The 12,923-nt window shown below is 32.0% G+C and overlaps 1 protein-coding gene across 2 annotated transcripts in view; it reads right to left on the bottom strand.

Moving 5' to 3' along the window:
• LOC145283630 (uncharacterized) overlaps window positions 1-12,923 on the bottom strand; it is a 107,823-nt gene that overhangs the window by 38,536 nt on the left and 56,364 nt on the right. For both annotated transcript variants that reach the window (XM_080132583.1, XM_080132582.1), the window contains exons 14-15: window positions 12,442-12,551; window positions 7,313-7,402 (exon numbers count right to left, since the gene is read on the bottom strand). In XM_080132583.1, the coding sequence (XP_079988709.1) occupies window positions 7,313-7,402; window positions 12,442-12,551 (200 nt within the window). The remainder of the gene's footprint in view (window positions 1-7,312; window positions 7,403-12,441; window positions 12,552-12,923) is intronic.

Raw genomic sequence — 12,923 nt, 5'->3', positions numbered from 1 at the left:
TAAAAGACACTAAAATTTTCATATGATATTTAGAATTTCCAAAGAAAGGACATCTTATAAATTCATTGCCAAGCATTTTCGTAAGTAAAAATATTGACTAATTATTTTGTTTACATCTGTAATTATGCTAATTTGTTACAAAGATTTAGTAAATTTAAATTCCCATTATGTAATTTCGTAAGTCAAACTTTTTAGAATATCAATAAGAGGGTTTATGCAAATTCAAGCAAAATATTAAAAAAAAATGTAATCAATATTGACCCGTTTTGTCAAATATTTACTTGTTCAAAATATCTTGATTCAAATAATATCTAAAATTTAAAATTTTACAGGACGCCTATATATATATATATATATATATATATATATATATATATATATATATATATATATATATATATATATATATTAGTCAATTTTGTACATTTATTACTGATTAAAATAAATTAACTGATTTATAAAATATTTATTAAAACACTTTTAACCTTGTTTTCCATTTTTTCTATAAATAACCAAAAATTAATTCAATATATGCAAAAAAGTTTATAAAAGGTAAAATTTTGTGGGTGTTTAAAAAAATTGCAAAAATATGTGATTACCAATCGAATGTTCGATTTGTTTCATGCGGTTTCTAATTTTTTTGTTATGTTTTCGATAACTATATTTTGAAGTACTCATTTTACTTCTTTTTTAATATTTTCGTAAATTGTATCAACATTATGGTAAATATGGATAAGCACGCTATGTTTTTCGGTTGTCACAAAAATGGTACGGAACTTCTAATTTCGTTCTGGTTTACTGATTTTTTGTTAAAAACTACGAATGCGTGAAATATGTCAATTTTAATAGAAAAAACAAATTCAGCGAAAAAATAATTTATCGAAAAAAAATATAAAAAGCCAAATAATTTAAAATAAATTTATAAATTCTATCGTTTCATGTTAATACCAATCAAAAATGGCTTCATTTCCCGTTAATTTAATAAATATTAATGATTTCAAATAAATTTATAAATTCCATTTTCATGTTAATAACAATAAAAAAATATTATTCCCGTTAAAATTAAAAACAAATTTTATGTTTTCGTTTACAAAATGGGGGTTGTATTACTGTACGCATAGATTCGAAAAAGTTGTCAAAAAACAAATATATAACAAATAAATGTTATCAAAGGCAAGGTAAGTTACTTTTCTACCTAACTGGATATTCTTTTAGTGTTTTTATTTAATATAACATGTTTATTCATCTCGAAAAACATACAGTGTCTACTGATGTATTGGAAAATTAAAAATGGCGCCCAACTCTCTCTTTGACACTGTGGGGTTTTATCAGTATTTTGTTTAATTTTTTATTTTTAACTCCTTTTCCCAAACTTACCGTGTCAAAGAGGGAGTCGGGCGCCACTTTTAATTTTCCAATACATAGGTAAACACTATGTTTTCCGAGCTGAATAAACGTGTTACATTAAATAAAAACACTAAAAACATATCCAGTTCGGTAGCTTACCTTACCTTTGATAATATTTATTTGTTATGTATTTGTTTTTTTGACAACTTTTTCGAATCTATGTGTACAGTAATACAAACCCTAAAAATGTTCGTTTCCTATATATATATAATTTGTTGTTTATAAATTCACAATAGTTGTTCCTATTTACAATGTCTCCCCCCCCCGGGACAGAGTTAGACACCAGGGTCGTTTTTTAAGGTGGATAAAAGGAACAAAAATAAAAATTGTCTCAGTCGTGAAGGATTTCTCCTCCACTGACAGAGAACAAGAAATTGAAGTGCAGCATCTGAAGATCAGATACTGCACTTTGATCTTGTCCCGAAGGCCAAGTAAAAACATTGTTTTTTTTAGTTATCTGTGAATAAATTCAAACATTCATTTTCTTATTTTCGTACGATTTCTTGGTCACGTGTTCAATTAGAAAATTATTTTTAGCACTGGAACGAAATTAGAAGTTCCGTAGGCACCTCCAAAATTCACCACAGAATTACCCCCCTATATGTAACACGATGTAACTTTATCATAAATTAATATTATCAATATAACTTATGTACTATTTAAAAGAAGAAGAGCAAAATAAACTAGTAATAATTAAAAAGAAATTTTCGTCGTACGAAAATAATGAAATTGCGAGACGAAAATCGTGTTTACATAATTGGCGCTTTAAAATAACGTTCCCCCGTAGTAAGCATTGAAAACATATCCGTTTAACAAATCTAGCAAAAATCCGTTTAGCAAATCTAGCAAAAATCCGTTTAGCAAATCTAGCAAAAATCAACTAATGGTCAGATTTTCGTGACATTTTCGATGCTTATCCATTTTTGAATTGACAAAAACTTTGAAATTACAGAAGAATTGCTATCCATGGAGTCTCTCAAAGACACAGCCACTGGAAACGATTTATACAACAGTATCATTAGCAGTCTAATCAGGTCTAGGTTAAGCCTGGATAAACTGGCAAGTATTACAACTGATGGCGCTCCTTCACTCAGAGGCAAACACTGTGGCCTTGTGAGCTTGATGAATAAAAAAATCAAAGAAGATTTTCCATCGAACAGTGTATTGTCTTTTTACTGCATCATACATCAAGAAAGCCTCTGTAAATCATCTTTGAAACTCAAACATGTTATGGATTCAGTAGTGCGTGCAGTGAACTTAAGAGCACGGGGACTGAAACACAGGCAGTTCCAATGTTTCTTGTAAGATATCAAGGCAGATTTTACTGATGTGCTGTATCACACAAATATCCGATGGTTAAGTGTGGGGGAAGTACTGAAGAGAATATGGGGCGTTAAAGCAGAGGTTGTCATGTTTTTTAATATGAAAGAAATTTCTTGTGACTTTTTAAAAGAAATGGAGTGTGACGAATGGGTTTGTGATTTTGCATTTGCTGCAGACATATTGCAAAAGCCGAGTGAGTTAAATACAAAACTACAATGCAAAAGTGTATTTGCTCATGAATTGTATGTTGAAGTGAAAGCGTTTCAATTGAAACTTAAACTTTTTGCCAAGCAGCTTAAAGAGCAAAACTTTGTTCATTTTCCGCTGTTGAAAACACGAGCTGTTACACAAGCATTATCAGACAAATACAGTTCCCACTTGATGGCTCTAAAAGAGGAATTTATCAGAAGATTTGCTGATTTCAAGGCAATTGAAGGACAGTTTGAGTTGCTCAGCTCACCTTTTGCATGTGACGTTGAAACAGCTGCCGAAGAACTACAGATAGATCTTATTGATTTGCAAGCCGACAACTCTTTCAAAAGGCTCTTTGAAAATAAACCACTAGTCGTATTCTATGCATCTCTGCACCCAGAAAAGTTTTAAAATCTGAAAAATTTTCCAAGGAAGATGCTTGTGTTATTTGCTTCAACTTACATATGTCAGCAGACTTTTTCCATATTGAAAATTAACAAGTCAAAGAACAGATCACTTCTCACAGATTTAAATCTTCAGGCAGTGTTAAGAATCAGTACAAGCAACTTGACACCTAATTTCAACAAACTGGTAAATGATTGCAGTCAGTTGCATCATTCTCACTGAGTCATTTTGATCCTTCTGTTGCTCACTTGCTGAGCTATTATGTTTTTCAAATAAATATATTTCATATGAAGTTACTGTTTTAAAATATCAATAGAAATATGTTTTCCTCTTAAAATTGAGTTACTTTATTTTTAAATAAATGTGCTTCATGTGACGGGTCTTTTTTAATATATAAATTCATTTTTGTCCTTTGAGTTACTTTATATGTGTATCTTTTAAAGATTTTATTCTAAAATATTAATTAATAAGATATTTTTTTTAATCTCTTTAAACAGAGTTACCCAAGAATTGCTTTTATTCTTCAAACAAGGTTATTTGTTTTTCAAATGTGTTTCATATGAAGCTCATACTTAAAAATACATATTAATAAAATTCTTTTCTTTTAAAGTTTAAAGTTACTGTATCTTTCAAATAAATGTGTTTTATGGGAATTTTCTATAGTACTTTAAAATGCTAATAAATAAAAATTAATTATATTTTTTATCTGAAATCCTTTTATTTTTTTTTTTTTTAAATATCAATTATATTGGGAAATATACTATGCGACCCAGTAAAATTTAGAATTTTTAATGCGGCCTTGCACTGAAAAGTTTGCCCACTCCTGCGTTAGATCCATGTCCAAGGAACCTATATCTAAAATTTCAAGTGTTTAGATCAAAAATTGTCGGAGGAGTTTGGTAGAGATCTCAAAGGTCAAATTGTTGAACTTTGACCCCTTGACAGCCAAATAGCAGTCCGAAAATGAATTACAAAGATTTTCCCAAATCTCAGTACCCTGTATATCAAATTTCGAGTTTGTAAACTAATAATTGACAGAATTATTGCGTAGGGAAATGTATACCCACAGACACACAGATGTACATAGATACACACACAGACACGTTCACTTTTATAAATATACTAGAATTTTGACCCCTATTATAACTCCTTAAAATTTATTGTTTTGGGCTCAAATCAAGTTATTAAGTTAGATCCATGTCCAAGGAACTTACGTTTAAAATATCAAGTGTTTAGCCCCAAAATTGTCGGAGGAATTTGGCGGAGTTCTTAAAGGTCAAATCGTTGAACTTTGACCTCTTAATCGCGAAATTTCTGGCCGAATACCGATCACGTCGGGTTTTCCAGATCTCAGTATCCTGTATATCAAATTTCGAGTCTGTAGACTTAAAATTGACAGAGTTATTGCGTATGGAAATGTACACATACAGACAAACACACAGATACACAGACAGATACACAGACACGTTCACTTTTATAGATATACTAGCATGGGTGCCCGGCGTTGCCCGGGTGTTTAGAGGTGTATGCTGAGCAAAAAAAAAAAACAACAAAAAAGTCAATTTTTTAAATACTTTGACCCCTATTATGACCCCTTAAAATTTATTGTTTTGGGCTCAAATTGAGTTATTAAGTTAGATCCATGTCCAAGAAACCTATATCTAAAATTTCAAGTGTTTAGACCCAAAATTATCGGAGGAGTTTGGTAGAGTTCTCAAAGGTCAAATTGTTGAACTGTAACCCCTTAACAGCCAAATTTCTGGTTGAAAATACATCCCAAATATTTTCCCAAATCTCAGTACCCTGTATATCAAATTTTGAGTCTGTAGACTAAAAATTAACAGAGTTATTGCGAAGGAAAATTTACACAGACAGACACAGACAGACAGACACACACAGACACGTTCACTTATATATATATATATATATATATATATATATATATATATATATATATATATATATATATATATAGATAGATAGATAGATAGATAGATAGATAGATAGATACAGATTTATTTTTTAAATAAACGTTTCTTTACCGTTACTTTAATAAAGCAAACTTTCGAATCTGCTAAGTTCTTGTCAAACAATATTTTTGTTAATCATTTTTTTTATCATGGAGATATAAACTGATGAAACCGAATGCTTGCTTCATTCCATTAATGGTAAATAAATATAAATATGTTTAAAGAAAAAAATGCACACCTCGTTTTAGGCTTTCTTACATTCAAAATTTTAATTATTTTTTATTATTTGGATTGTCTGGAATATTGTCCTCATCTTGGTTGCTTTTTCTACAACGTTTCGGCCGATGTAACCTCCGACCGTCCTCATATGCATTCACACTGGATGTTATTGGTGGATGGTGAAAAATAGCGCCAAGTCTAATCTTTTTTTCTTTCTTTTTTTTTTTTTTGAATAAATCTGGGTCTATTCCGTTTGTATATTTTTGAGATGAAGCTTTATAATTATTTTTTGTATTATTTTGATTGTTTGGACTATTTAAATTAACTAGTGAGACCTGTGGAAATTCCACAGTGAAGGTATTATATTGATGTTAGCATTCTGTGGATGTTCAGCGTAAATGGAGACGCCCTGATATTATTGTAGCTTTTTTGTTAAAACTGCAAAAGTATTTATCTAAGCTAGTAGAAGCACCCGGCATAGCCCAGTCGTAAAATACGCTTAAATATGATATTTTAATTTATGCTGACTTCGTGTATATTATTATAGAGTCAGTTTTCTATCGATTCTTATATATTATAAAGTTGTAATTTAAAAAATATCCATATGACTTGGGTGCATCAGTTTGAATCGAAACCGAAATCAAAACTTATGAAGAATATATATATATTGAGTTCCTTCATACATAATCGAAATCGAATCTTATGAAGAATTCTTGATAAAATTATTTATAAAAAAATTAGATGACTGGAGTGCCATAATTTATAATCGAAACCGAAACCAAAACTCATGAAGAATTCTTGGGTCTCTTCCTCCCTCTCTCTTGTTTTATGGCTGACATTTTGCGGCTAGCGACTGTGCCGCTTACCCCCATCTCTTTCTTCATTTTTGTAAAGCGTATTTTAAGTTATTACGTTACAACATGAAAACACGCCAAATATTCATCTGAAAATATTATAAGAAAACTATCTAATCCCATTTTTGTATAATATAGCCACGTAAAGGCGTTAAGAAGTTAATGTTGGAAACTATAACGCCCAGACGAAAAAGAAGTAATAATACGGCGTAAGTACACATGTCCAATGAGAGAGAATTAAGATACGTTACTTCGCTCTCTCTGCTCTGTCGTTATTTCCATGGAAGATCGAACTCCAGTCTGCAAAGTATTCACATCCAGAACTCATCTGGCAAGCGTCATTGCAAATAGTTTTTCTTCCTTACTCTTTGTACCTAAAACCCAACGAAGTTTCCACGGACAGGGTTAAATTAATTTTGTACAACGAAATACCACTGGAATATTTTCTAGTTTGAATGCAACATGGTCCTTTTCAAGTCCAATGTTACCAAATACTCATCAATTCATCCTTTTAATTAATCAATTTCTTCTCATACCACCCATCGTTTCTAATCGTATTATAGTATATTATTCACCATTCAAGTGACAATCTCTTTAACCTTTATCCTATATGGCTTTTGGCCTTGATAAGTGTTTAGTCTTTAATAGAAAAAATCAACGAGTTTTATTTGCAAAAGCATATATTTAGTCTAAACAATGGTAGTCCCTGTATGTTTTTTTTTATTATTAATCAAGATCTTTACGAATAAGGTTAATTTAATATGGATGACATCGGGTTTTTTCTACAGTTAGGATCATTTAAAAAAGTTCTTGCTTCTTCAGCATTTTTCCCAAATTGAGAATAGGCGGGACCAATAAATATCAATAGCAAATATAAAACAATACGCCCCTTTTCTGTTTACGCTGTGAAATTTCAAGAATCTGTAATAAAAAGCTACTCACTTTTGTTCTTGTTTTATTCGCGTTGTTTCCATATGATTACAAAGTTCTTGCATTTTCTCTTTATGGTTTTGAAGAATTTCTTCCTTCGCTCTAAAAGACACAAAACGAAAAACAAAGGAGAAAAATCGTAAACATGTAATACCGCTCGTGATAACAAATTTGCCATAAAAAATCGGAAAAGAGCTACAAAGAAAAAAGAAAGAAAGAAAAAAAAATCACCCTACCAAAATTTTAAACCATTCTGATTAAGAATAAGTTTACAATAATTTATTCGTCTAATTTACGGCATTGCAACGCTTTTATGAGCCACTTAATACCGAAATCACACACACACACACACACACACACACACACACACACACACACATATATATATATATATATATATATATATATATATATAGTCATCCACATACAGTACTGTTTCGTTGTATCACAACTCATCAGTGCGGCTAGACATACACCTTTTCCCAGCCGTGGATCGAACCTGCAACCATCGTGTTCACAGTCGGCGAGTGCACATTCCGATCTCATACGCCTAAAGGCTGTGTTCCAAATTTCATAATGATTAGTGAATTAGTTTAAGAATGAATTATTTAATAAAAATAAATAAGCATATACACATACTTAAATTTATATAAATAGTGATATCGAAACTAATCATCAGTAAATTATTGATATTTGTGTCTATTTTATGGCATTTCAATTCTTTTGGTTTATATAAAGTTGAAACAATATACATCGTACATAATTCATATAATATATAGTATGTACTGTCTCCAAATATCGTTATATCCAAATATTCTCTCAACGTTTCGGCCGATGTAACACCTGGTCTTCTTCACATGTATCTTATTGAACTCGAAAATCTGTTCGAATTTCGAACGGAATTTTTTCTTTAATCCATAAGAATAGCATACTCTCGTTCCGTTAGCTATGGCAGGTTAGAAATCTTAAGAAATTCGCAATTGTATTATTAGTATCGCCCGCACTGAAGATTGAACCTTCGATCACAGAAGAGTGCCGCTTAAAACTGAATCAAATTTTTAAATGTATCCGTATGGATTATGTTCGAGCGAGACAATAACATTTTAAAGTTTAAAGATACAAAACTTTACTCAACTGAAGAAGCGAAATTGTTGTAAATTGTAGACAGAATAAACTTTATTTTGGGATAGTTAATAAATAAAACGACTATTATAAATTATATAGAAGACATGAAAATAAGTGGGAATTGTTTTAAGATAATAAAAGCCAATAGCGCTAATTATTAGAATAAATTAGAGACTGAAAAGAGTAGGGGAAGTGTTTTATATCTTTATAATAAAATAAAATACATTTTTCATTGACAATTATAGATTTCGAATCAAACGGTCAAATACTAACCTGCTCCGCTAGCCATCTAGGAAAAATTTAGACGTGCATTTTTAGAAAATATGTGGTCGTTTCATTCACTCAAATTTTATTACATTTTTTCAGCTCAATATCTTCTAATAAAATCATTCACACATCAAGTCGAAGGTAATTTCATTAGCACAGTCAGATCTATTATTACTTCAATCTATTACACCGGATTGTTATTTAAAGGGCTATTATTTGATCATAACACCATTTTTATTTGTTACATTATTCCTTTTGTCTATTACGTAGTCTGAATTTTCAACTTAAATAATAATCACTCCCTAATAGTTTTGTACGATCTGATTTTCTATTCAAAATACCTTTTTCAACATTGCAGTTTCGTGGAATATATAAAGAGCAGTTTTCCAAATGATCAGCATTCTTCTGCCTTATTGAGAAAATAACCACTAATACCTTTTTTAAAGATTTTCTTTCTTTGTATTTCATTTATTTAGTACGTATGGATTTGAGTAGCGAGGTGTCTGTTCACATTACAGTTAAATTTATGCATGTTAGTGTACAGTCAGGGAAGTAGAAGACAGGGAACGAATTCCAAAGTCTAGCAGTTCGCGAAAAGAAACTACTAGAGTGAAAGGCATCCATAAATGTCTATAGTGAAGAGGTTGGATTCTGCCGTTTGTCAAGTTGGTCTGGAGTATTTACGTCGAGGGGGCACAAGTGCTACAAGTTCGCCAGAGCATATTCCATTAAAATACTTAGAATTGGAATTTGTGTGATAGTGTGAGATCTATTAGATTTGAGACACTTTTCTGGACTCTGTCTAAGAAGAAGAGACTAGTAGTAGATGTATCAGTCTATATGTGGCAACACTCCTCCATGCATGAGTGAATGGTGGCTTTTGTAGATATATATTGTCATATGCGAGTAGTTTTCAAGCCTAGTCATACAGCAGTTTCGTTTAAGCCTTAAATTTTAAAAGTTTGATTTCGGCTTTAAATCTCACTGCAATGGATTTGCATTGATTCATACTTCACAGTCAATGCTCTCTCTCTCTCTCTCTCTCTCTCTCTCTCTCTCTCTATCTATCTATCTTTGTCTGTCTTCTGTCTGTCTGTCTCTCTTTCATACCAAATCAACATCTTCGAAACACAGATCCTCTTTCACTTCCTTCCGTCTTGTTTGTATCCTATCTTCGTCTCAGCATGACAGCTGATTTACACAGCGCTTACCCAAGAAATCTACGCACATACAACGCGCGTAAAATGTCCAGCTCCCACCTTACATCTCTCCTCTAAACCTCGTCAAGATAAAACGGACTAATTAATCAGTTTGATATTCGCTATATCTTAATTACGCCACGTGGCATTCATAGAAGGTTCGCCATCAAGATATTAACCTCGTTACGCAAAGATAAGACCGACATTTCCAGACCAAATTTCTCAAAATAACCTGTTCACCGGATAGAAGTACTTATTTATTTATATTTGTAAGAGAGCAGAGTTAGACACAATGTCGGTTTGCCATGTGGGGGAATCCAAGCTCCCCATAAAGAGACACTGTGCATTGGGATGAAAATTGTCCCAGTCTAGAAGGATCCCTTTTCTTTAACCGATGACATAATCGGTAAAGTGTAGTATCAGAACGGATACTACACTTTGCTTCTATTCAAAATGTTCTGTAGAATGTACCTATTTACTTGTCTCCCCAGAAGGGCAGATTTATGCACAATGCCTGTTTTTGATGTGAGAAAAAAAAAAAACAACTTCCCAAAAAAAGAATATTTTGTCTGTTAACGCTATTAGTTCATAAATATACGATTTGTTAATTCGATAGTAGAAAGCATATAAGAATTCACAGACTATTTATAGCTAAGTTATAATTATTAAAGTAGAGTCTATATCAATGAATGCTCACAAGAAACGGGTTATCCCTCAACTAAGCTGGTAGCCATTTACTTGCTTTCTAGTCAAGGGAAACGTTAGGTACAAAGACCGTTTTAATGTGGGTGACATCAACTATCCATAATATATATATATATATATATATATATATATATATATATATATATATATATATATATATATATATATAAGCATAATATAATATAAACATTGCCAGAGAAGGATTTCTTTTCCTCTGATTAAGGACAGAACAGGTATTAGAATTTGATCCCAAGCCGAACGACAAATGAGCCACTGTAGTGTTTGCTTATCTTTTTTAGCTGTGTCTCATTTTTACAGTACATATTGGTTTATCAGAGAGGCGGTAGCACTCTCTATATAGGGATGGCCCGTACACGCCTATATACGCCTACAAAACAAAACTATCCAAATCTCAACTAAAATCAACTTATAAGTTTCAAAAAGCACATATTCTTACAGAGAAGCGTCTTACGAATCCAGCGAGTGTCAGAACGTCGGTTAAAATGTCAAAAGAGAGCAAAAAAAAAAAAAAAAGGGTACAAAAATGGCCAATTGTTCTTCTTTCTTCTTTCTTCTTTCTTCTTTCTTTCTTTTGAGACGATGTATCTCGAACGGTCTCTGACAACAGTTCAAGCATCAATCGACTGCTCTTTACACGGAGAAGTGCAGTGACCCATCGCTTTTTAGCTAACTCCATAATTAAATAAGATTACGTGTAATAACAAGTTTTAAACACTATATACCCAATGTAGACAGACCACTTCGAACACGGAACTTCTCTCAAAAGGGACAGCTCCAAATAATACACCGGATGCTCACAGACGTTCCAGTTTGCCCGTGGCCTATATTTCTTGGACGCTGAATATTTGAGGTGAACGTTAAGGTTTTTTCTTTAAACAGTAACCCACCAGCGTTAATGAAACCACGAAATCTTTATCTCAGTTGATCAAAATTGTTACAAGACGTCGTACTTGCTGATAGGTTTATCAGCAAGTACGACGTCAAAAAAACAATGTTATAAAAACAAATAATTCTTCAGATTTTGGACTGTAAATAAATATAGGATTCAAAGATATTGTAACGTAGTTGTTACATATCAACACTCGAAACTCACACGTTGTATGCAGACAGTCGCAAGGAAACAAAGATAAGGAAAGAATTCGACTCACGTTTTTTCTTTCTTTTTTAGTTGAAACAACAGACACTTACTTACAGGTACTTTCACAATAACACTTTGTCTCTTGTTTAAAAGTCTTCTTGTACTCCAATGTGCTTAATAAGACTCTGCTATGTCGAACACATTGTACTCTGTCTTTGTACGGCCATGTTTGAGACAGGTCCTTCCCTCTCGTCGCTCTTTGCTAACGCGTGTAATAAGTCTATTTCTGTTCTTTTCGGTTAACATTTTTTATTTATAATCTTTTCCTTTCCTCTTCGCTGTGATATCACCTTGCACACGGCTTGGTCGTTGGCATACGTTGGCTGTCATACCGCTGCTGCTGCTGCTTCTATCATATGCGCATCCGTGGTCTGTTACAATATATTAATTCGATAGTAAAAAAGCGTATAAGAATTAATAGATTAGATTGCTGTTACGAGCCGGGAGAGACCAGAATCAGGCATTGCCCCCTTTATAGAATTTTCGACTTCGTTTATAATGAACCTCTGCATATAATGGGCCTATGTAGAGACACTTATTTAAGTAACAAGTAACCAAGTTCCATTTTATTGATAGTAAAACGACTGTGTTTCTGCATGATTTAACCGTAAGTATCACCTGCAGACCAGGATAACAAAGAGAGATGCGAGAAAAAAAAAGATTCGAACGACCATCTCATCACTTACTCTTCATCCATGTTTGTGTTTTCATCAAGCATTTTCATCACAATTGTCTCTTGTTGACTGAGTATGGCGGCTTGTTCAGCTTCGGCCATATTTTGGCGTTCTTTCTGTTCCTGTAAAACACAGATTTAAATTAACCAATAATGAGAACTTTAGGTTTGTGACGGGAAATAATCGAAAAATTAATATGAAATATCTGAGTGTATCGATCACTAAATAAACACGGGATCATTAAGATATACTCGTGTAATAGATTTATGTATAACACATGTATGCACCTTCGAACAAACTTGAGACTATTAGAAAAAAAATTATCAGCAAGCGCTCTTGTGGTTATAATATCTCCTTTTAAATTTAAGGCCAATTTCTCCTACGCAATATTTTTTTTAATTCGCTTTTTCATGTCGTTTGGTAAATTATACATAAAAGATTATATATATATATATATATATATATATATATATATATATATATATATATATATA

Source organism: Euprymna scolopes, chromosome 8 (genome assembly GCF_053919585.1).
Source record: "Euprymna scolopes isolate OS-2025 chromosome 8, ASM5391958v1, whole genome shotgun sequence".
Lineage (NCBI taxonomy): Eukaryota > Metazoa > Mollusca > Cephalopoda > Sepiida > Sepiolidae > Euprymna > Euprymna scolopes.
Note: the sequence above shows the minus strand (reverse complement) of the source record. Positions and strands in the feature narration are given on the sequence as shown.